Source organism: Oncorhynchus mykiss, chromosome 12, assembly GCF_013265735.2.
Source record: "Oncorhynchus mykiss isolate Arlee chromosome 12, USDA_OmykA_1.1, whole genome shotgun sequence".
In the NCBI taxonomy this organism is placed as follows: Eukaryota; Metazoa; Chordata; class Actinopteri; order Salmoniformes; family Salmonidae; genus Oncorhynchus; species Oncorhynchus mykiss.
The window spans coordinates 89,400,305-89,423,373 of NC_048576.1; the positions used below are offsets into that span (position 1 = coordinate 89,400,305).

The window sequence follows — 23,069 nt, forward strand, 5'->3', positions numbered from 1 at the left end:
ATCACGCTCTCCACAGCCAGAGACCACCATAGTCCCTGTGCCCAAGAACACTAAGGTAACCTGCCTAAGGTAACCGACCCGTAGCACTCACGTCTGTAGCCATGGAATGCTTTGAAAGGCTGGTAATGGCTCACATCAACACCACTATCCCAGAAATCCTAGACCCACTCCAATTTGCATACCGCACCAACATATCCACAGATGATGCAATCTCAATTGCACTCCACACTGCCCTTTCACACCTGGACAAAATAAACACCTATGTGAGAATGCAATTCATAGACTACAGCTCAGCTCAACCATAGTGCCCTCAAAGCTCATCACTAAGCTAGGGACCCTGGGATTAAACACCACCCTCTGCAACTGGATCCTGGACATCCTGACCTTCCACCCCCAGGTGATAAGGGTAGGTAACAACACATCCGCCACTCTGATCCTCAACATGGGGTCCGTGCTCAGTCCCCTCCTGTACTCCCTGTTCACTCATGACTGCACGGCCAGGCATGACTCCAACACCATCATTATGTTTGCCGATGACACAACAGTGATAGGCCTGATCACCGACAACGATGAGACAGCCTATAGGGTGGAGGTCAGAGACTTGACCGTGTGGTGCAAGGACAACAACCTCTCCCTCAACGTGATCAAGACAAAGGAGATGATTGTGGACTACAGGAAAAGGAGGACTGAGCACACCCCCATTCTCATCAACGGGGCTGTAGTGGAGCAGGTTGAGAGCTTCATGTTCCTTGGCGTCCACATCACCAACAAACTAACATGGTCCAAGCATACCAAGACAGTCGTGAAGAGGGCACGACAAAACTTAATCCCCCTCAGGAGACAAGATTTGGCATGGGTCCTCGGATCCTCAAAATGTTTTACAGCTGCACCATCGAGAGCATCCTGACGGGTTGCATTACTGCCTGGTATGGCAACTGCTCGGCCTCCGACCGCAAGGCACTGCAGAAGGTAGTGCGTAAGTCCCAGTACATCACTGGGTCCAAGCTTCCTGGACCTCTATACCAGGCGGTGTCAGAGGAAGGCCCTAAAATTGTCAAAGACTCCATTCACCCTAGTCATAGACTGACTCTCTCTGCTATCGCACAGCAAGCGGTACCGGAGCACCAAGTCTAGGTCCAAGAGGCTCCTAAATAGCTTCTACCCCCAAGCCATAACACACCTGAACAGCTAATCAAATGGCTACCCAGACTATTTGCATTGCCCCCCCCCCTCCTCCCCCTCCTCTGGAACGCTGCTGCTACTCTCTGTTATTATCTATGCATAGTCACTTTAATAACTCTACCAACATGTACATATTACCTCAATTACCTGGACACCGGTACCCCTGCATATAACAAATGTAGTAAATATTGTTATTTACTGCTGCTCTTTAATCATTTGTTATTCTTCTCTTACTTTTTTTTTTAGGTATTTTCTTAAAATTGCATTGTTGGTTAAGGGCTTGTAAGTAAGCATCTCACAGTAAGGTCTACTACACCTGTTGTATTTGGCACATGGGACACATACAATATACTATATGTACTATGCTACTATATGTAATGTGTAATATGTTACTATATGCTTACTTAGCAAATAGCTGTAGCCATAGTACAGAGTGTGTATTGAAGTCATTTCCTTATTTCATATCAGACACTTGGGTGGCTTGCTTGACATTTTTACTGCAGCTGCGACCTTAGCGATGGCTAAGGGTCAAAAGAGCGTGAGACCTGTCAGGGGCAACGACAGCTTTTGGTCTTCATCAACCTCAAGGTGATATGATGAGTGGTGTTGCTGGCTCAGCATTGTTCAACTAAATAACAGTATTACTGCCTTTACACAGGCAACTCTGATCTTTTGACCAATTATTTGCAAAAGAGCTGATCTGACTGGTCAAAAGACCAATTACTGGAAAAAGATCAGAATTGGACTGCCTGTGTAAACTCAGCCTGTGTGTCATACAGTGGGTTCAGTAGATCCATCAACTTCTCTGCTTCCCTTGTATGAGTAACTTGGAGATTTGTTAATTGTTTATCTTCAACTTTCACTTGATTTCCTCTATTTCTGAATCCACACTGACTAGGTCTAATAATCCTGAAGACTTTGTCACGGAACAGTCCAGTGGTTTGCAAATGGCCAACATGAATAATGTGTCTGGGCAGGATAGTATGTTTAAGGACTCTCAGTACATGATAAAACTTTCAGTACATGGTAAAACTCTCAGTACATGGTAAAACTCTCAGTACATGGTAAAACTCTCAGTACATGGTAACATGCCATATTTATGGGAACATGCCATTTCTGAGATTAATTTATAATGGGCTAAATATGATGTAGCAGGAAATAAAAATATGTTTTTGTGCCTTGTTATGTACATGAGGCAAAACGTTATTCCTATCATTTCATAATGTCAGAAATATACCCTCGTTCATGTAGGTTCACCCAGTGATGGGTTTCCCAGACCTTAATGTGGTGCGTGCTGCGGAGCGCACAGTGAGGAAGCACCAAGCCAAATTCTCCCAGACATCAAGCATTCTACAACAGGCAGAGAGACTGTTTCGTTTCTTTCATTATTATTATTGTCATCATCATCATTATTCAAATTACAGCAACTCATTTTTCGCATGAAGTATCTAATTACACTGGAGGCCTGTTTGTGCATTTGCTTGTTCCAAATTGCAAAAAAATCAATGTCATGGGATTTTATTAAAGGAACCGTCTTTTCCCTCTCTCGCTCTCTCTCACTGCAGCGTCAGACCATCGAGATAATTCCTATCACTAAGGTGATCTACAAGTGGGAGACGCATTTACTTTGTCTATGGAAATGCAAATAGCTGTTGCTGCACAATAATGTAGTGTAGTGTACAAAATAAAAATTATTGTATGCGTGACTGTCAATCGCTTTGGGTAAGTGTCTGGTTTAATGGATTGCTTTAAATACGTCTGTCTTCCACAGAGGTGGTGATTGTAGGGTATGGGGCGGCAGGGTAGCCTAGTGGTTAGAGCGTTGGACTAGTAACCGGAAGGTTGCACGTTTAAATCCCGGAGCTGACAAGGTACAAATCTGTCGTTCTGCCCCTGAACGGGCAGTTAACCCACTGTTCCCAGGCCGTCATTGAAAATAAGAATTTGTTCTTAACTGCCTTGCCTAGTTAAATAAAGGTAAAATAAAAAGTGTACTGTAGTTTATGGTTGGCTTGGCAGTTTGCTATGCCTGATAGTCTTTACACTTATGCAGTGAATGCTTTGGATATTGTATTTTCCACTTAAAGTATATGCTCGACTCCCGTGGTCATTCGAACAATAAGCGCTAAGTTCAGTCCATTCGGAAAAGTATTCAAACCCCTTTGCAAACATAAACAAAAACTGTTTTCACATTGTCATCATGGGGTATTGTGTGTATATTAATGAGAGGAGTACATAATTTAATTAATTTTAGAATAAGGCTGTAACGTAACAAAATGTGGAAAAAGTGAAAGGGTCTGAACACTTTCCGAATGCACTTGTATGCAGAAGGAAGTAGCTTATAAACTGTACATTACTCAACTGTACATTATTGTGATTGTGCGCGAATGGGGTCTGATTCTTGATGTGCCCCTGGTTGTCCTAAGAATTGTGCCATCTGGTTTGCTTAATATAAGGAATTAGATTTATAGCATTTACTTAAACTTTTGATACTTAAGTACATTTAAAACCAGATACTTGTAGACTTTTACTAAAGCAATATGGGTGACTTTCACTTTAGTCATTATCATCAAGGTTTCTTTACTTTAATTCCAGATACTCTCTCTGGATCTGCACATCTTTGTTGTGTCACAATATTATATCCTACATTATGCAAAAGTAACAACTTTTAATCAGATATTGCTGAAGATGCAGACAAGTGTACAAGTCATTGATGTGTAATTCCTTCCACAATTCACAGTCACTTTGCGATGCCAACCATTAGGTATTTACCAACAAGAATTACAATTCATCTTTGTTTTTTAACCTAAATCATTGATGGTGCCGGCAGTTGTTCTTCAGAAACATGGATTTCCAAAGCCAACATGATCTTGGAGTGCCTTGATCTCATGAAGAACTGCCTCTTTCTGTAGGTTCAACTGTGAAATAAAATTTCTTCATTAAATGCATATACATATCAATAACATTGTTTTGAAACAATTCAGAGAGGAATTCAGAGAGGAATTCAGAGAGGAACAACCTGCAGGGCGTATTTGTAGGACTGCTCTGCCTCAAGTCTTCTGCCCGTCTGAAACACACAACCACACACACTTCAGGGTTAATACACATGGATTTCACCTGAACTCTTTGTTTGTGTCAAAAACCCCAGTACACGGCCCTAAAGGAGCCAATTCTCTTCTGGCCTCCTTCTGCACACTATATACTGTACTGTGTATATACTATAGCACTCAGTCCCACATAACAAGATGTAACAGAGATCCTTTCATTCGATATGTAATTCTATGGTGGTGACATCATAAGGTTTGGATCATAGAAACACAATCCTTAGAAAGGGTTTGAAACCTTGAACTCTGGCAATCTGGCTGGCCATCATTGACTTGAATGGGGAGGACTGTTTTATGGATTCTATTTCTATGGACTGGATGCTCACCTGCAAACAAACTAGAGACAGGTAACCCCACACCTCCGCGTTCCCGTTGTTCAGGATGTTGGCCTCTGTCAGTGCATCCTCTGCTTCAGTCAGCTCCCCTAGCTGTGGGTGGGCACACACACACACACAAATTAAGAATGTATTCCTAATTCCTAACTAGCCTGGTTAAATAAAAGGTTAAATAAATAATAAAAATGCATACACACACAAATATATCCTTCATACATAAGCAAAAAGAGCGGTATCATTTCTAGAGGAGCTTGGGAAGAGTAGATATGGTATTTTTTACCCGGTAACAGGCGATCCCTAGTCCCAGCCAGGTGAGGCAGGAGGGGGAGCTCTTGCAGGCGCGCAGGTAAGTTGTTTTCGCCCTCTGAAACTTAAGTGTCAATACATAAAGTGTTAATTTCAATCATGTTGGCACACATCGGTAGGTAGGAGCTGGAGACACACCTAATTGGTGGACGAGGTGCAGAGTCAAACTAACAGACCAAAAACAATGAATCTCACACACTCCTAGGGACTCTTAATTACAGGGAGTTAATTACAGTGGGTAACTTTAATATTTTTAGAATAATGTATTGTTCAGTTTCCACCAAAACAACTACCAACTCCTGAATATTCCCCAGTAGTAAATACATTGTTCTCAGGTCCCAGGTGGTGTGTGTGACCCCACCCCCTGTCCATCTCACCTCCCCTTCCTGCAGGTAGATGGATCCCAGGCGCAGGTAGATGGGGTGTGTGTCTGTGGCATCCGTCACAAAGTCCAGGGTCCTCTCGTAACACTCCTGGGCCTTCCCAAACTCCCCAGTCAGATGGTGTATGTGCCCAAACAACGCCCATACATCTGGGTCCTATACATTGCCAGAATACACACATCTGGGTCCATATACGTGTCCAGAACACACACATCTGGGTCCCTATACGTGTCCAGAACACACACATCTGGGTCCCTATACGTGTCCAGAACACACATCTGGGCCCTATACATGTCCAGAATATTCAATATAGCAATCAGGTCCTGTATACAGTGCCTTGCGAAAGTATTCGGCCCCCTTGAACTTTTCGACCTTTTGCCACATTTCAGGCTTCAAACATAAAGATATAAAACTGTATTTTTTTGTGAAGAATCAACAACAAGTGGGACACAATCATGAAGTGGAACGACATTTATTGGATATTTCAAACTTTTTTAACAAATCAAAAACTGAAAAATTGGGTGTGCAAAATTATTCAGCCCCTTTACTTTCAGTGCAGCAAACTCTCTCCAGAAGTTCAGTGAGGATCTCTGAATGATCCAATGTTGACCTAAATGACTAATGATGATAAAAACAATCCACCTGTGTGTAATCAAGTCTCCGTATAAATGCACCTGCACTGTGATAGTCTCAGAGGTCCGTTAAAAGCGCAGAGAGCATCATGAAGAACAAGGAACACACCAGGCAGGTCCGAGATACTGTTGTGAAGAAGTTTAAAGCCAGATTTGGATACAAAAATATTTCCCAAGCTTTAAACATCCCAAGGAGCACTGTGCAAGCGATAATATTGAAATGGAAGGAGTATTAGACCACTGCAAATCTACCAAGACCTGGCCGTCCCTCTAAACTTTCAGCTCATACAAGGAGAAGACTGATCAGAGATGCAGCCAAGAGGCCCATGATCACTCTGGATGAACTGCAGAGATCTACAGCTGAGGTGGGAGACTCGGTCCATAGGACAACAATCAGTCGTATATTGCACAAATCTGGCCTTTATGGAAGAGTGGCAAGAAGAAAGCCATTTCTTAAAGATATCCATAAAAAGTGTTGTTTAAAGTTTGCCACAAGCCACCTGGGAGACACACCAAACATGTGGAAGAAGGTGCTCTGGTCAGATGAAACCAAAATTGAACTTTTTGGCAACAATGCAAAACGTTATGTTTGGCGTAAAAGCAACACAGCTCATCACCCTGAACACACCATCCCCACTGTCAAACATGGTGGTGGCAGCATCATGGTTTGGGCCTGCTTTTCTTCAGTAGGGACAGGGAAGATGGTTAAAATTGATGGGAAGATGGATGGAGCCAAATACAGGACCATTCTGGAAGAAAACCTGATGGAGTCTGCAAAAGACCTGAGACTGGGACGGAGATTTGTCTTCCAACAAGACACTGATCCAAAACATAAAGCAAAATCTACAATGGAATGGTTCAAAAATAAACATATCCAGGTGTTAGAATGGCCAAGTCAAAGTCCAGACCTGAATCCAATCGAGAATCTGTGGAAAGAACTGAAAACTGCTGTTCACAAATGCTCTCCATACAACCTCACTGAGCTCGAGCTGTTTTGCAAGGAGGAGTGGGAAAAATTTCAGTCTCTCGATGTGCAAAACTGATAGAGGCATACCGCAAGCGACTTACAGCTGTAATCGTAGCAAAAGGTGGCGCTACAAAGTATTAACTTAAGGGCGCCGAATAATTTTGCACGCCCAATTTTTCAGTTTTTGATTTGTTAAAAAAGTTTGAAATATCCAATAAATGTCGTTCCACTTCATGATTGTGTCCCACTTGTTGTTGATTCTTCACAAAAAAATACAGTTTTATATCTTTATGTTTGAAGCCTGAAATGTTGCAAAAGGTCGCAAAGTTCAAGGGGGCCGAATACTTTCGCAAGGCACTGTAGATCACTTAGTTAGAGCATGGTTTTAATAACACCAAGGTTGTGAGTTCAATTTCTGCAGGGATCACACTAATGTGTTAGACATTTGTTTCCTGTATGGAATAATATATAAACCATTTAGAAGCATCAGATTATCATCAGATTGCTGCAAAACCAATTTCCTTTGCAACAATAAAGTTGAAAGTTGAACTTGAAGGGCCAGCTTCTCAAACACAGATTCAGCCTAGTTCTGAACTAACAAGCTCTTTCAATTGAGAATCACCATTGAGAATGCTTTTTACTCCTGGACCAGGCTTATTTTGTGTCTGGGAATTGGGCTGGAAATGTCTGTTGGCTCTACCTGAAAGCTGTCGTTGAGCGCCTCCTTCAGGCTGGACTCGGCGCTGCCGTACTCTGCCCTGAGCATCTGCAGGCGGGCCAGGGCCAGGTGGTAGGAGCTGCTCAGACCCCCCCCTGGACACAAGAGCTCCTGGGCCAGCGCTCTCTGGGCCATCTGTGGACAAAGGGTCAGAATTGGACAAGATTAGAAACATATGCACAAAAAACCACATGGATCACCGTGCAGAGTCTCTTTTTTATCATCTACCATCTGTAGCAAACACAGGACACAGAGGGAAGGCTGACAAATGTGTGTCTGGAGTGATGCACAGATCTCGTATCAGAATATTGGACAAATTAAAGAGTGATAAGCAGGAAGACAGTGTGAGAGAGATACTATTACACAGAGCTATAGTAGCTTACCAGTCTGACATACTGTATGTGTTTTTCACTCATTATCTTCTGTTGGATTGGGCCATAGTTTAGTGTATACACATCCATAGTCTTCTATACAGCATGTGTGTCTAGTAGCTGTGTGTGTGTGTATATATATATATATATATATATGTGTGTGCTCATGTTGCTGACCTGTAGTGCGTTGTTCTGCAGCAGGAACTGCACTGTCTCCATATAGATGGTGGTGTTTAGTCTGGTGGGGGTTGCTAGGTGTCGCATGGCACTAGGTTCAGCCTCAGCACCTCCCTTGTATCCCTCCCCAGGCTTGTTGCCCTGGCAGCTCTGAGACCCGGTCACCACACTGGCTTCTGTGTCTCCATCCACGTCTACAGCCAACAAAAGTAGATCACATAAATGAGTTTGACCTCTTGCACAACAACACCTCACACTCACAAAGCATAGTCTTGGTTGAACAAGGCTGACAAAACGTCTAGTCTCAGACAGGGTGGCACCACCGTACGATGCTCGATTTGTCGCTCGGGGTAACCAGCTAGCGATACTGCATCTGCTACACTTCAGTGCTCACCTGGCTCGATGGTGAAAGACTCACAGTTCGCCACCTCCTGCTCCTCCTCCCCCAGGCCTGGTGACTCCACCCTTGTCTCCACCCTGCAGGGTGGGGTGACCACCAGGGCTGCCCTCTGCTGCTTGGTGGCCTCCAGGAAAGCCATCTCGGTCTGGATGGAGTTCTCCTGGCCCTCATAGAACAGGCCTGACCAGTGACCACAGATAATATGGTCACCACCATTGGATGGCAATTTTTTTGGAACTGACTCCCAATTGATTCCAAATTGAAGAATTAGAATCGACACCAATACTTCTGAAGTCAAACAGCTCTATTACAACACATTATTCTAGTATCGTAACACCGTATAAACTATTACTAAAGTATTATGGCGTGTCCTTGTTTCTTTGTATTGAATTCTTGGGATTAGATGATGTTCGCTGACAAATTAAAGTAAGAGTTGTCTGTTTGTGTTTGTGATTAATAGAGGCGTTTCCAACCTGGTCCTAGATCACTTTGTGCTGTAAAGCCAACCCTAGTGTTGTTGTTACAAACATACAGTATCTGGGACCAAGCTAGCATGTCCCTCCCGGGCTCTCATCTCTTACCAAACAGAGTCCAGGCCACCACATTGGCCGGGTCCACACACGTGGCTCCTTCAAAGAATGTCTCTGCCTCCTCAAGGCGTCCACCCATCTCTGCCAGGATACCACACATAAGCAAACTGCAGACAGACAGAGAATATCATTCAGTTAGACTCTGTAGTTCATTTATTTACTCATAAAATAAAAATACCTCAAATAAAATGAAATAAAATGGTGCAGGGGTGAAACCCCCCAGAAAAGGCTTGTAGGAGGGCCCTCATCCCATGAGAGGTATACATGCAAATGACACGTTCCTGGTTTCACTGGATGTACGTTTTAAGTATGGACCTCTATTCCCCTGGTCTGTTTAAACCAGAGTGAACGCTGAACCAGGTTACTATCCCCTCCCTTATTACCTGGGCAGGTGTGTTTGCTCCATGGACACAGCGTAGTGGAAGCACTCCTCAGCCTTCTGGTAGTCAGCCGTCAACATGTACAACACCCCGTAGTCAAACCAGTGGGCTGGGTCGCTACGGTCACGAGTCAGCTGCTACAGGGGGAGAACCATCACAAACAAACCAAGCTCACTAACAGGGTTAGAACATCTCTTTCTGAACTAAAACCATGCTTAGAAATGTCCGTTGTTATGATGTTTAACCCTCCCGTCACAACTAAAGGTCCAATGGTTGAAAACATTCAATAGTTTTGTCACAGGCACTCTAGTGACTGCAGCACAAGGTGTGTGGTGCAGACAGACAGTGTGTAACTACTCCGAATGTGATTAAAATGAGTGCTTCAGCACTTCGCCTTTCCCAAAATGATCCCCTCCAACACTCTGTTACCTCCTGGTAGTACTGGGCAGCTAGCTGGTAGTCCCCGTTGAGCTGGGCCTCCTTGGCAAAGTGGATGAGCTGGGCACAGTCCACCAGGGGGCGAGGCTGAGTCTCCTGGGCATCCACTGACAACGTCTGGGGAGAGAAGAAGGACAAGGCAGTTAGGTATTTTTTTGTACATTTTGTGGACACAAACGATTGCACATAATTAATATATTTCACCAAATATAGCATGTTACAAACAGAGCCCCATAAGGGATAGTTATGAACACCCAACCCTAGGCAACACAGTGACCAGGGGCTGGTTTCAATTATGGACTTTTTTGGTATAGAGGAACTACGTCACTGTCTATGTCAAAAAAAACAACACATCTGGGGACTCTCCGAACAAATCACAAGGCAGCCATGCCAGAACGTCGCGATTCAAAACCAAAGTTTACAGGCAAAACCTGTGCAGTGGTTTTAGTTAAGATAGATCATGCAAACTAGCCATTTGTGAAATGCACACAATAACCTCTGTGATCTCTATCCTGCTAGCTACTATTTTATTAAAGCGGATAAAGTAGTGACGCAGGCAGTGACGTAGTTCCTCTATACCAAAAGAGGCCATCATTGAAACCAGATCCTAGTCACTGTTTTTGCCTGTGGTCGGTCGGGTTTACGAGACTACATAAGGGAAGAACAGAATAGGTTGAAATCCATGGAAAGAAAGAACTGGTCATGGAAATGTATGTATGGTGGGACTGGAAAGGGTGAGCAAGGGTGTGTGTCTTACCTTGTTGAGGGCGACGTGCATCTCGTCCACCAGGAACACATAGAGCTGGCTGAGGAAGGTCTGCAGCTGCTCAGGATCTGAGAAGGCCTCAGTCCGCAGCATCTTCTCCCTCACGATACGCACCACAAAGTACTGGCCATGACATGGTAGCAAAAACATCACCACAGAGTACTGACCCTGACATGGTAGCAAAAACATCACCACAGAGTACTGACCCTGACATGGTAGCAAAAACATCACCACAGAGTACTGACCCTGACATGGTAGCAAAAACATCACCACAGAGTACAGACCCTGACATGGTAGCATAAACATCACCACAGATTTACAGTTGAAGTTGGAAATTTAGATACACGTTAGCCAAATACATTTAAACTCAGTTTTTCACAATTCCTGACATTTAATCCTAAGAAAAAAATCAGTCTTAGGTCAGTTAGGATTAAGTTAATCTTTTGGGTAGCCTTCCACAAGCCTTCCACAAGCTTCCCACAATAAGTTGGGTGAATTTTGGCCCATTCCTCCTGACAGAGCTGGCGTAACTGAGTCAGGTATGTAGGCCTCCTTGCTCGCACATGCTTTTTCAGCTCTGCCCACAAATTTTCTATAGGATTGAGGTCAGGGCTTTGTGATGGCCACTCCAATACCTTGACTTTGTTGTCCTTAAGCCATTTTTCCACAACTTTGGAAGTATGCTTGGGGTCATTGTTCATTTGGAAGACCCATTTGCGAGCAAGCTTTAACTTCCCGACTAATGTCTTGAGATGTTGCTTCAATATATCCACATAATTGTCCTCCCTCATGATGCCATCTATTTTGTAAAGTGCACCAGTCCCTCCTGCAGCAAAGCACCCCCACAACATGCTGCCAACCCCGTGCTTCACGGTTGGGATGGTGTTCTTCGGCTTGCAAGCCTCTCCCTTTTTCCTCCAAACATAACGATGGTCATTATGGCCAAACAGTTCTATTTTTGTTTCATCAGACCAGAGGACAATGCTCCAAAAAGTACAATCTTTGTCCCCATGTGCAGTTGCAAACCACAGTCTGGCTTTTTTTATGGCAGTTTTGGAGCAGTGGCTTCTTCCTTGCTGAGCGGCCTTTCAGGTTATGTTGATATAGGACTCGTTTTACTGTGGATATAGATACTGTTATTCATTGTTATTCTAACTTCTGCAACGCATATAAGGCCCTCCCCCGCCCTCCTTTCGGAAAAGCTGACCACGACTCCATTTTGTTGCTTCCAGCCTACAGACAGAGACTTAAACAAGAAGCTCCCACGCTCAGGTCTGTTCAACGCTGGTCCAAACAATCTGATTCCACGCTTCAAGACTGCTTTGAACACGTGGATTGGGATATGTTCCGCATTGCGTCCAACAACAACATTGACAATTCGTTAGAAAGTGCATTGGAGATGTTATACCCACAGCGCCTATTAAAACCTTCCCAAACCAGTAACCATGGATTGATGGCAGCATTCGCTCGAAACTGAAAGCGCGAACCACTGTTTTTAACCAGCGCAAGGTGACCGGAAACATGACCGAATACAAACAGTGTAGCTATTCCCTCCGCAAGGCAATCAAACAAGCTAAGCGTCAGTATAGAGACAGAGTAGAGTCGCAATTCACCGGCTCAGACACAAGAGGTATGTGGCAGGGTCTACAGTCAATCACGGATTACAAAAAGAAAACCAGCCCAGTCGCGGACCAAGATGTCTTGCTCCCAGACAGACTAAATAACTTCTTTGCCCGCTTTGAGGACAATACAGTGCCACTGACACGGCCCGCTATCAAAACCTGCGGACTCTCCTTCACTGTAGCCGACGTGAGTAAAACATTTAAACGTGTTAACTCTCGCAAAGCTGCAGGCCCAGACGGCATCCCCAGCCGCATCTTCAGAGCATGTGCAGACCAGCTGGCTGGTGTGTTTACGGACATATTCAATCAATCCTTATCCCAGTCTGCTGTTCCCACATGCTTCAAGAGGACCACCATTGTTCCTGTACCCAAGAATGCTAAGGTAACTGAGCTAAACGAATACCGCACCGTAGCACTCACTTTCGTCATCATGAAGTGCTTTGAGGGGCTAGTCAAGGACCATATCACCTCCACCCTACCGGACACCCTAGACCCACTCCAATTTGCTTACCGCCCCAATAGATCCACAGACGACGCAATCGCAAACACACTGCACACTGCCCTAACCCATCTGGACAAGAGGAATACCTATGTGAGAATGCTGTTCATCGACTACAGCTTTAACACCACAGTACCCTCCAAACTCGTCATCAAGCTCGAGACCCTGGGTCTCGACCCCGCCCTGTGCAACTGGGTACTGGACTTCCTGATGGGCCGCCCCCAGGTGGTGAGGGTAGGTAACAACATCTCCACCCTGCTGATCCTCAACACTGGGGCCCCACAAGGGTGCGTTCTGAGCCCTCTCCTGTACTCCCTGTTCACCCACGACTGCAAGGCCATGCACGCCTCCAACTCAATCATCAAGCTTGCGGACGACACTACAGTGGTAGGCTTGATTACCAACAATGACGAGACGGCCTACAGAGAGGAGGTGAGGGCCCTCGGAGTGTGGTGTCAGGAAAATAACCTCACACTCAAAGTCAACAAAACAAAGGAGATAATTGTGGACTTCAGGAGGCTGAAGAAATTTGGCTTGTTATCAAAAGCACTCACAAACTTCTACAGATGCACAATCGAGAGCATCCTGGCGGGCTGTATCACCGCCTGGTACGGCAACTGCTCCGCCACAACCGTAAGGCTCTCCAGAGGGTAGTGAGGTCTGCACAACGCATCACCGGGGGCAAACTACCTGCCCTCCAAGACACCTACACCACCCGATGTCACAGGAAGGCCATAAAGATCATCAAGGACAACAACCACCCACTGCCTGTTCACCCCCTCTATCATCCAGAAGGCGAGGTCAGTACAGGTGCATCAAAGCAGGGACCGAGAGACTGAAAAACAGCTTCTATCTCAAGGCCATCAGACTGTTAAACAGCCACCACTAACATTGAGTGGCTGCTGCCAACACACTGACTCAACTCCAGCCACTTTAATAATGGGAATTGACAGAAATGGATGTAAAAAATGTATCACTAGCCACTTTAAACAATGCCACTTAATATAATGTTTACATACCCTACATTACTCATCTCATATGTATATGTATATACTGTACTCTATATCATCTACTGCATCATGCCATCTTTATGTAATACATGTATCACTAGCCACTTTAAACTATGCCACTTATATGTTTACATACCCTACATTAGTCATCTCATATGTATATACTGTACTTCATCTACTGCATCTTGCCTATGCCATTCTGTACCATCACTCATTCATATATCTTTATGTACATATTCTTTCTCCCTTTACACTTGTGTGTGTATAAGGTAGTAGTTGTGTAATTGTTCGGTTAGATTACTCGTTGGTTATTACTGCATTGTCGGAACTAGAAGCACAAGCATTTTGCTACACTCACATTAACATCTGATAACCATGTGTATGTGATAAATAAATAAATAAAATTTGATTTGATTACTTTTGTAACTGTTTCCTCCAGCATCTTTACAAGGTTCTCTGCTGTTGTTCTGGGACTGATTTGCACTTTTCGCACCAAAGTACGTTCATCTCTAGGTGACAGAATGCGTCTTCTTCCTGAGTGGTATGATGGCTGCGTGGTCCCATGGTATTTATACTTACGTATTATTGTTTGTACAGATGAATGTGGTACCTTCAGGCGTTTGGAAATTGCTCCCAATGATGAACCAGACTTGTGGAGGTCTACAATTATTTTTCTGAAGTCTTGGCTGATTTCTTTAGATTTTTCCATGATGTCAAGCAAAGAGGCACTGAGTTTGAAGGTAGGCCTTGAAATACATCCACAGGTATACCTACAATTGACTCAAATGATGTCAATTAGCCTACCAGAAGCTTCTAAAGCCATGACATCCTTTTCTGGAATTTTCTGAGCTATTTAAAGGCACAGTCAACTTAGTGTATGTAAACTTCTGACCCACTAGAATTGTGATACAGTGAATTATAAGTGAAATAATCTGTCTGTAAACAATTGTTGGAAAAATTACTTGTGTCATGCACAAAGTAGATGTCCTAACCGACTTGCCAAAACTTTTTAACAAGACATTTGTGGAGTGGTTGAAAAAATATTTTTAATGACTCCAACCTAAGTGTATGTAAACTTCAGACTTCAACTGTATATTGTTGGTCTTATTATACATCCCACTTCTGATATTCTATGAAAAACAATTGTTTATGAATAACATACCAGGGGAAACATATGTATCAGACAGCATTGAATTGTCTTCTCAAAAAGACTTGAAAAGGGACGACAGAGCTAGGCTGGTCCAACTTGGAAAGACAGCACAAACAGATCTGGGATCAGGATATTTGGGATCCAATTTATCTTTCACTAAATCTATAATACATGAGAAGAACAACAAGCAGACTGGCTTGTTAACCAGAATTTAGGAGATAAGCACCAGCTGGCCACTGGTTAGCCCCGACCCCGCTGTCCAAAAGCAGTTATTGAGCACTCATGCAACTGTCATTCTCAACATTATCCTTTACCCACTCCCCTAACCCGGATCATACTCATTAGTGTACACCATAGCAAAAGGTTTTGCAACGAAAAACAAAAACAACTGTTTCTTAAGTTCAGGTAGTCTCTCCCTGTTTCAGTCATTTGTTTTGGTGCCTAATGAATGCGACCAAGCCCTTTCTCACCTTAATCTGCTCCTTGAAAGCAAAGTACTTCCCAGAATAGTTGAGTTCTCCCAGGAGCTTGGTCTTGCGCTGCTCCTGGCTGCTTGGGTCCAGAGGCTTCTCTCCGGGCAGGAAGGCAGGCCCGAACAGCTGCTGGTACTGCTCCAACACCTGGCCTGCCACACTGGCTATCTGGGCCTGGTACTCCTGCACAGCCTGGTACAGCAGGATAGAAGGAAGGAAGTAGGGAAGCAAGGAAGGAAGCAAAGCCGCAAGGAAGGAAGGGATATGTAAGGCTAAAAATAGACTTGTTTTCAAACAATTATGACATTTTGGTAACGATTTACATTTCCCAGAGCCCGTTATAAGGTTAAGTGTGACGTTGGTTTGGGATGTGCTGGACCGCAGGAGACAGCAGCTATCATCACTGGAAACCACTGGCATTTTATGCCTCTATACAAGTCTAGATTATGGCCACAAGATGGCAATCACTCAGAGTGAATGTAATGATTGAGGGAAGTGCAATCATTAGACCACGTTTTTGGATTACGTTTGTGGAATGTGTGTGTGGTGGTTTACTCTCTCTGCTCCAGCAGGTCTGCGAGGCAAAGGAGCTCTAGGAGGTATCAGCTCCATCACCCTTTCAACAGAAATGCAGAGAAACCGTAGTAAACCATAATACAACGTTACAACAACATTACTAGGATGTTGCTACAACGTTACTACAACTGCTACTACAACATCTATTCAAACAAACCATCCCTTTTTCATCCCACTCAATTACTTCAGACTTACATGTTAATCTTTTAGGTCATTCCACATGTTTAATTAAAGTTGAACAAACGTCACATTACCTTTTGGCTAACTCTTCCGGTGATCTCTTTGGCACCAGCGACTTCTCAAGAGCGATTTCAATGATGATGTAGGTTCTGGAATCTGCATACATCTAAGTTCAAGGTTCAAGTTAATTTGCCACATGCAATAGATACACTGGAAATGGTACACAGAGATGATAGGTGCTACTTATTGAGGGTGGCAGGTATCCTAGCAGTTAAGAGCATTGGGCCAGTAACGGAAAGGTCGCTGGTTCGACTATGTGAAAAATCTGTTGATGTGCCCTTGAGCAAGGCACTTACTCTAATTGCTCCTGTAAGTCTCTCTGGATAAGAGAGAGTCTGCTAAATGACTACATTGTAAATGTATACATGACCCCTAGATTTGATATTGTTTAATGGTTCACAGAACCCCAACTCACCTGACCCTCTGCGTTCACTTGTTGCTGCTGTTCAGTTTCAACCAGCGTCACACTATCAGTGCCAATGGGTGCTGACTTCCCCTGTGTCCCGGGCTGAAATAAAACAAATCACTATGTCCTTCTCTCTCACCAATCAAGGCAAACAAGCAAAGCATATTTCAATTCTAGTTCATTCTTTACAAGTTAGAATATTGCCATGAGACATTGCAAAAAGACGAAGTTGGAAATACACAATAGCAAACAACCTGCATGGTTCAACCATGCTACAGTACAGAACAGTTATTAAACAGTTATTCTCTGGTTGGATGTGGGCATGTGTAGGCAACACTTCTAGACAACACTTGTGTATGAACCATGAATGAGAGGTTGTTGTTTGTGTGGATCGATTCATGTACTTGTGCATGCTTGCGTGCTTGTGTGTGTGTATGTATGTGTACTTTGTGCACTTTGTGTGTGTGCATCTGTGGGCATGCATGTGTGTGTGTGAGCGTGTGTGTGCACACTTGTGGAGGCACGTGTGTGTGGGTGCATGCCTGTGTGTAAGAGCCTGTTATTTGTCTGGCCATAACAAATGCTTAGTTGTTGGGGTGGCTGTGTATGTGTGTGTGTATGTTTACGTGTATATATGTGTGCGTACGCACATGAGTGTGTGTGTGTGTGTGTGTGTTCGTCGCTCCTTCTGCTGCTGGGCCACGGGGGGGGCTGTAGCGAGGGGCCAGATGAGCTAACAGCTAACGAGATGATTCACCGCTCTCTGACGACGCTGGCAAGCTGCTGCCATTAAGGCTAATTGCTTTGGGAAGCGCTCCTGTTGCTGCCGACCCACAACTCAATCATAGAGGAAATCAGGGTCTCTGATCTAAGATGCTCTGTGGGAGACTGCAGCTGGCCTATCAACAGGATGTCACTGAATGCTATTGAGACCTTTTACAAAGAAGTCATATCCTAGCTCTATCGCAGACAGTGGCTCTTTCTCAATTCATCTTTCTTCGATTCCTTGCATCCTATCTCCTTGCCTCCTACTCAACCATATTGGAGGAGAAGGTCAAGGGTCCCTCCCATCTCACCTTGTTCTCCAATGTGTTCTGAGAAAGAGGCGAGGAGAGAGGGTGCTAGGCATTAAGGAAAGATGAATTGAGAAAGAGCCACTGTCTGAGACACAGAGCCCCATCGTGGTCAAAAAGGCAGTAAGTCAGTCGCTTACCCTTTTGGGCGATTCCTTGGTGTCCTTCCCGCCCTTGTGACCGCCGTCAAGCATCTTACTAGGGACCGCCTTGCAGGAGCCTACGGAGGAGGGGGCCCTACCTCGGCCCTGGGTGGCCGGAGCCCTGATACTCTCTCTCAGAACACTGATGTTTCTCTTAGCCTGTCAAGCACAATACAAGGGTCGTGTTCATTAGGGCACACCGTAACAAAACATTTTGCAACGGTAAACGAAAATGACAGTACTTATTGGACCAAGTCCATAGTCGTCCCTCCTGTTTCAGTCCGTTTGTCACCTTATGTACATGACCCGGGTCACACATAATAACACCAGATAATCACTCAGCAGGGGGTGGTTTGGTTCTATGTTGCCAGGGTAATGCAAAAACTCAAGTTCAGCACCGCAGGGGTACCGTAAGAGCATTAGAGCACACCACAGGAGGTTGGTGGCACCTTAACTGGGTCGGAGGGGCTTGTGGTAATGGCTGGAGCAGAATCAGTGGAATGGTATCAAATACATCAAACACATGGTTTGATGCCATTCCATTTACTCTGTTCCAGCCATTATTATGAGCCATCCTTCCCTCAGCAGCCCCCATTAACAATCCAAAGTATGGCACAACAAGCCAATTGGCAATGAGCAAAAACCATCCCCGCAGGGATACAGCGCTGCACAGCTGTGAAATACTAAAAGATGTGTCAAATGTGTGTTGTGGTTAACGGATGTATCTCATATTTCCACATTTGTTCATGTACAAGCTAAGAGCCCTTAGAAACCTAATGGTTATGAGATGTACTGCGCAAACACAAACAATTTGTTTTAAGATTGTAATAACATGGACCATCAAGTGTTTTGATTCTCTATTTTAGGACACTTGAGGGTATCATAGACATTTTTTTTGCCCTTAAAAAAATGTCTAACTACATAGGAAATGTACAAAAACAAACCAAAACAACTAACTAAATGTCCTCAGCAAAATGATACTTTAAACAAAACTCCAATAGACAGAGAGAGAAAGCAACAAGGACACGAAAACTGGCACGGAATAGAATGGATCTGAATCTGGACAACTGCTGTGTCTCAGAATGAATTAGTCAACATGGCTGCCTCCGTTCTGGTAGTCTGTTCTGCAAGTCTGTTTCATTTCCCCAATCATATCACAGTCTCTCTCAAACACACAGACACACACCTAAAGTGCTTCTGTAATAATCACAAGTGTCAAATTAGTATTGACCGTTCCTCCACACCTGCCACTGCAAGACTATCTCACCTTAGTCTTGCGATACCAAACCTGTCAAACCATATTCCTATTTCCCCCCCTTTTTTCTCCCCAATTTTGTGATTACGATCTTGTCTCATCGCTGCAACTCCCCAACGGGTTCGGGAGAGGCGAAGATCGAGTCATGCGTCCTCCAAGACCTACCAAACTGCGCTTAATACCTGCTCGCTTAACCCAGAAGCCAGCTGCACCAATGTGTCAGTGGAAACACCATTCAACTGACAACCGAAATCAGCCTGCAGAAGCCTGGCTCGCCACAAGGTGTCGCAATAGAGCGCGATGAGCCAAGTAAAGCCCCCCGGCCAAACCCTCCCCTAACCCGGACGACACTGGGCCAACTGTGCGCTGCCCTATTGGACTCCCGGTCACAGCCGGTAATGAGATCAAACCCCAGGCTGTAGTGATGCCGCAACACTGAGATGCAGTGCCTTAGACCGCTGCCACATGGGAAGCCCCAACAACACCATATTCTAGAGAAACCTTGAATGGCTGTAGTCGAAGCTCCTTTCACCTTGACCAGTAGGTCAGAGTCGTAGAAGGGGTAGAGCCGGTACGCCCCACGGACACGCCTCGCCCCGGGGTACAACAGGGGCGCCATGTCCACGTATGCCACTCCATGGAAGGAGAGTTGGGTCTCATCCTCACCCTGTTGAACACACACACACACACACACACACACACACACACACACACAAAAAGGCAATTAAAAGAAACATTAGTAAGGATATTAACAATAACGGCCAAGAGTGATTTTATCAGATCCTGTATAGGAGAAATTCAGTGCCTTACTCCCTTGTCTTTGCCAGCCTTCCCTCCCTTAGTGGCTCCAACCTGTGGTGACCTCATGACCTCTACTGGCCACAGTCTGCTTTCTGCTATCCTACGGGTCAGACTGAGAGAGGAGGATAGAACATAGATAGAGAATTCAATTAAATTCAATAAAACGTTATTGTTCCCAAAGGGCAATTTGGTAGCAGCGCATTATATAGTCCAACTTTTTTCAATTCAATATTGAAAAACTTTGAGGATACTGTAGCTCTCTATTTATATTTGTTACAGATAAAATCCAAGATTTAAAGCAGGGCTCAATAGAAGCAGATTGTTGGCAGTGAGGTGGTGTATCTGTCTCACCAGGCTGCACCCTCTGCATCCAGAAAGCAACGACGCTCTGTGTCCCAGCTCACTCTCTTCTTATTGGTCTCCGCTTCTTTCCGGAAATCCCTGTCCTGGAAAACACAGGAAGCGATGAGGGGAAGAGATCCATTGTCACGCCCTGACCTTAGTTATCTTTGTTTTCTTTAGTATTTTGGTTAGGTCAGGGTGTGACGAGGGTGGTTTGTTAGTTTTTGTATTGTCTAGGTTTTTTATATTATCTAGGGGTTTTTCTATGTCTAAGGTTTTTGTATCTCTAGGGGTTTTAGTAAGTCTAGGTGTTTATATGTCTATGGTTGCCTAAATTGGTTCTCAATCAGTGGCAGCTGTTTATCGTTGTCTCTGATTGGGGACCATATTTAGGTAGCCATATTCCTTGGGTATTTTGTGTGTTCTTGGTCTATGTTTAGTTGCCTGTCTGCACTACGCATATTAGCCATGGTTCGTTTTTTTGTTGTTTTGATAGTTTGTTCAGTGGTTTTTCTTTAATTAAAGAAGATGTATGCCTACCCCGCTGTGCCTTGGTCACCTCTTTATGATGACCGTGACATCCATACATTACACAGAATGTATTGGTCAAACCACTGAGAGTGCAAACGATGACTCAATGACAATAATTGAAAGAATGACATGACAATAAAAACATTTGATATATTTGGTATTAAGGTGAGATTGTGCTGCAGTACTAGAGATGGTTATACCAACCATAATACTAGAGTACAAGTAGGCTAGAGTACCTCTATGCTGGTGAGATCCCCATCCTCCATCTCAATGGGCTCTCCCTCCATGGAGACACCAGGTATGAACTGAGCTCCAGGAGCCAACAGGGGACCCAGGGGCCACTTCCTGGGTCTTCCCATGGGTTCACTCTCCCCGCCCACCTTCAGCAGCCCATTGGAGAACATCAGCACCTGCTCTTTCTGGGGGAAACAAGAAATGTGTCAGGTACAAGTTAAATGTCATATGACATTAGGGATTGTTGGTTCATCTGTGTATGTGTATTGTATCCTTGAATTACTGTCAATAGTTCACAGTTGACAACATTTCCACAGTAAAAATGCTTTAGTGCATTAGAATGGGAATTGGTCTGTACTATTCCAGTGTGACTGTGAACTGACCTATAGAGTTGTCATTCTATTCAATAGCAAATATTTGACAAATGGCATGAAAAGGAATTTCAATTTACTTCCTGTATTGACTGAATTTAAATGGAATTGGCTCCAACTCTGATGGCAACATAGGTCTCTTATCGCTCACCTCTGCAGTGAGGGGAACCTGCAGGGCAGCCACATAGCTGGAGAGAGGACCAGACCCAGAGACAGGGTTCCACACCTCTGGAACAGAGTAAGCTGTCTCCACAGTAACCTTCAGCAGGTTGGAGTCAGACAGCTGGACGCCGGATAGCAGAGGCTCGGGAACACAGACGGTCACGTCTAGAGATGGCTGGATGCCAGGCAGAGGAGGGAGATGTCAATTACAAACAAACAGAGCATACATACATACATACAAACATACATATGAACACACAGTCACACACACACACAGTCACACACACACAAAGTCTCTCGTGCTGGTTAGTTTTTACTCCTACTTTACAGCTGCCCTCCTGTGAGGCTGCCTCTGCAGGTGAGCCAGGAGTTGGATGAAGAAGCACAGTGGATAAGAAGCTGACCTGACCTATTGAGGGTGAGAGAGAGAGGAATGCATTTACATTTCAACCATGAGTGAGTTTTTTTGGGGCCCTGGAAGCTATTAAGTTAGATGGATACTTGATTGGATCTAATGTGTTGGTCTCTCACCATGCAAGAGAGGTAGCAAGTCCACTATAGCTTGCCCTATAACTGCAGTCTTCTCCTCCTTCTGCTTCTTCTCCTTGGGAAGGACCTCAATCACTGTCACTAAATGACAACGACGGATTAATGTGATAAGCAACTGTGGATTGGTGAACAACTGGCTGAACGAGGGAGACACGGTACAATGAGGATATGGATCAATCGTCAAGATAAATAGTGGCTTTAACATCTGAAACAAGCAGCACACATCATAATAATGGATTAGTTAGTAGTAGCTCACATATGACAGGTTTGTGTGCCATGTCATCTAATGTGTGGGCAGCATCTGAGCACTCAAAGCTGCAGGTGAAGTTGTAATCCACGCCCTGATCCACAGCAGCATCCAGCTTCTGGGAATCTCCCAGGACGATGCCATTGAACTCAGCTCTCACATAGTTCAGGATGGACTCAGCCTTGTTGCCCCTCTGGAAGTGAAAAACAGCAACACCATTTTGTTAGGGTTTATTATAATATTAACGTTAGTTAGCTAGCAGAATTTGATCAATAGAGTTGTCACAGCCGGGGGTGCACATTTGACTCAACTGATCCATTAAGTTAGTCATCAAACTCTTGATCAACTGAATCAGTTGTACTTCCTGAGCCAAGACAACAAAGTGCACAACTGTGGATCCCCAGAACCCAATAATGTAAAACACCAAGTTAGCCATATATGCAAGTTGCTACAACTGACCGATCTTATTCTACCAGTGCTACTAACGTACTGGAAACCAGAAAGGGACACAAGCTTACCAGGTTATTTCCACGAAGTACTGTTATTTTCACGAGTGTTGCTTTGTCTCCCACACCACGAAATTGTTCCATTCTGTTTTTGTAAATCAGAGAGAGTAAAAGTCAAATGTTTGTTGAT

At 44.3% G+C, this 23,069-nt stretch overlaps 1 protein-coding gene across 1 annotated transcript; it reads right to left on the bottom strand.

The window, feature by feature from the left end:
• Window positions 1-2,548: 2,548 nt before the first annotated feature.
• Window positions 2,549-23,061, bottom strand: cfap70 (cilia and flagella associated protein 70). Its single transcript, XM_036939111.1, has 26 exons — window positions 22,952-23,061; window positions 22,443-22,626; window positions 22,169-22,267; window positions 21,961-22,046; window positions 21,627-21,812; window positions 21,107-21,289; window positions 20,349-20,443; window positions 20,007-20,109; window positions 19,729-19,863; window positions 17,939-18,100; window positions 16,735-16,827; window positions 16,334-16,425; window positions 16,059-16,119; window positions 15,501-15,695; window positions 10,741-10,872; window positions 9,975-10,100; window positions 9,549-9,682; window positions 9,157-9,272; window positions 8,570-8,755; window positions 8,176-8,369; window positions 7,610-7,762; window positions 5,305-5,466; window positions 4,902-4,991; window positions 4,613-4,714; window positions 4,202-4,249; window positions 2,549-4,100 (listed from the first exon to the last, which is right to left on the bottom strand). Exons 1-26 carry the CDS (start codon window positions 23,021-23,023, stop codon window positions 4,020-4,022), a joined length of 3,270 nt encoding a protein of 1,089 aa, XP_036795006.1. The 5' UTR covers window positions 23,024-23,061; the 3' UTR covers window positions 2,549-4,019.
• Window positions 23,062-23,069: the final 8 nt, after the last annotated feature.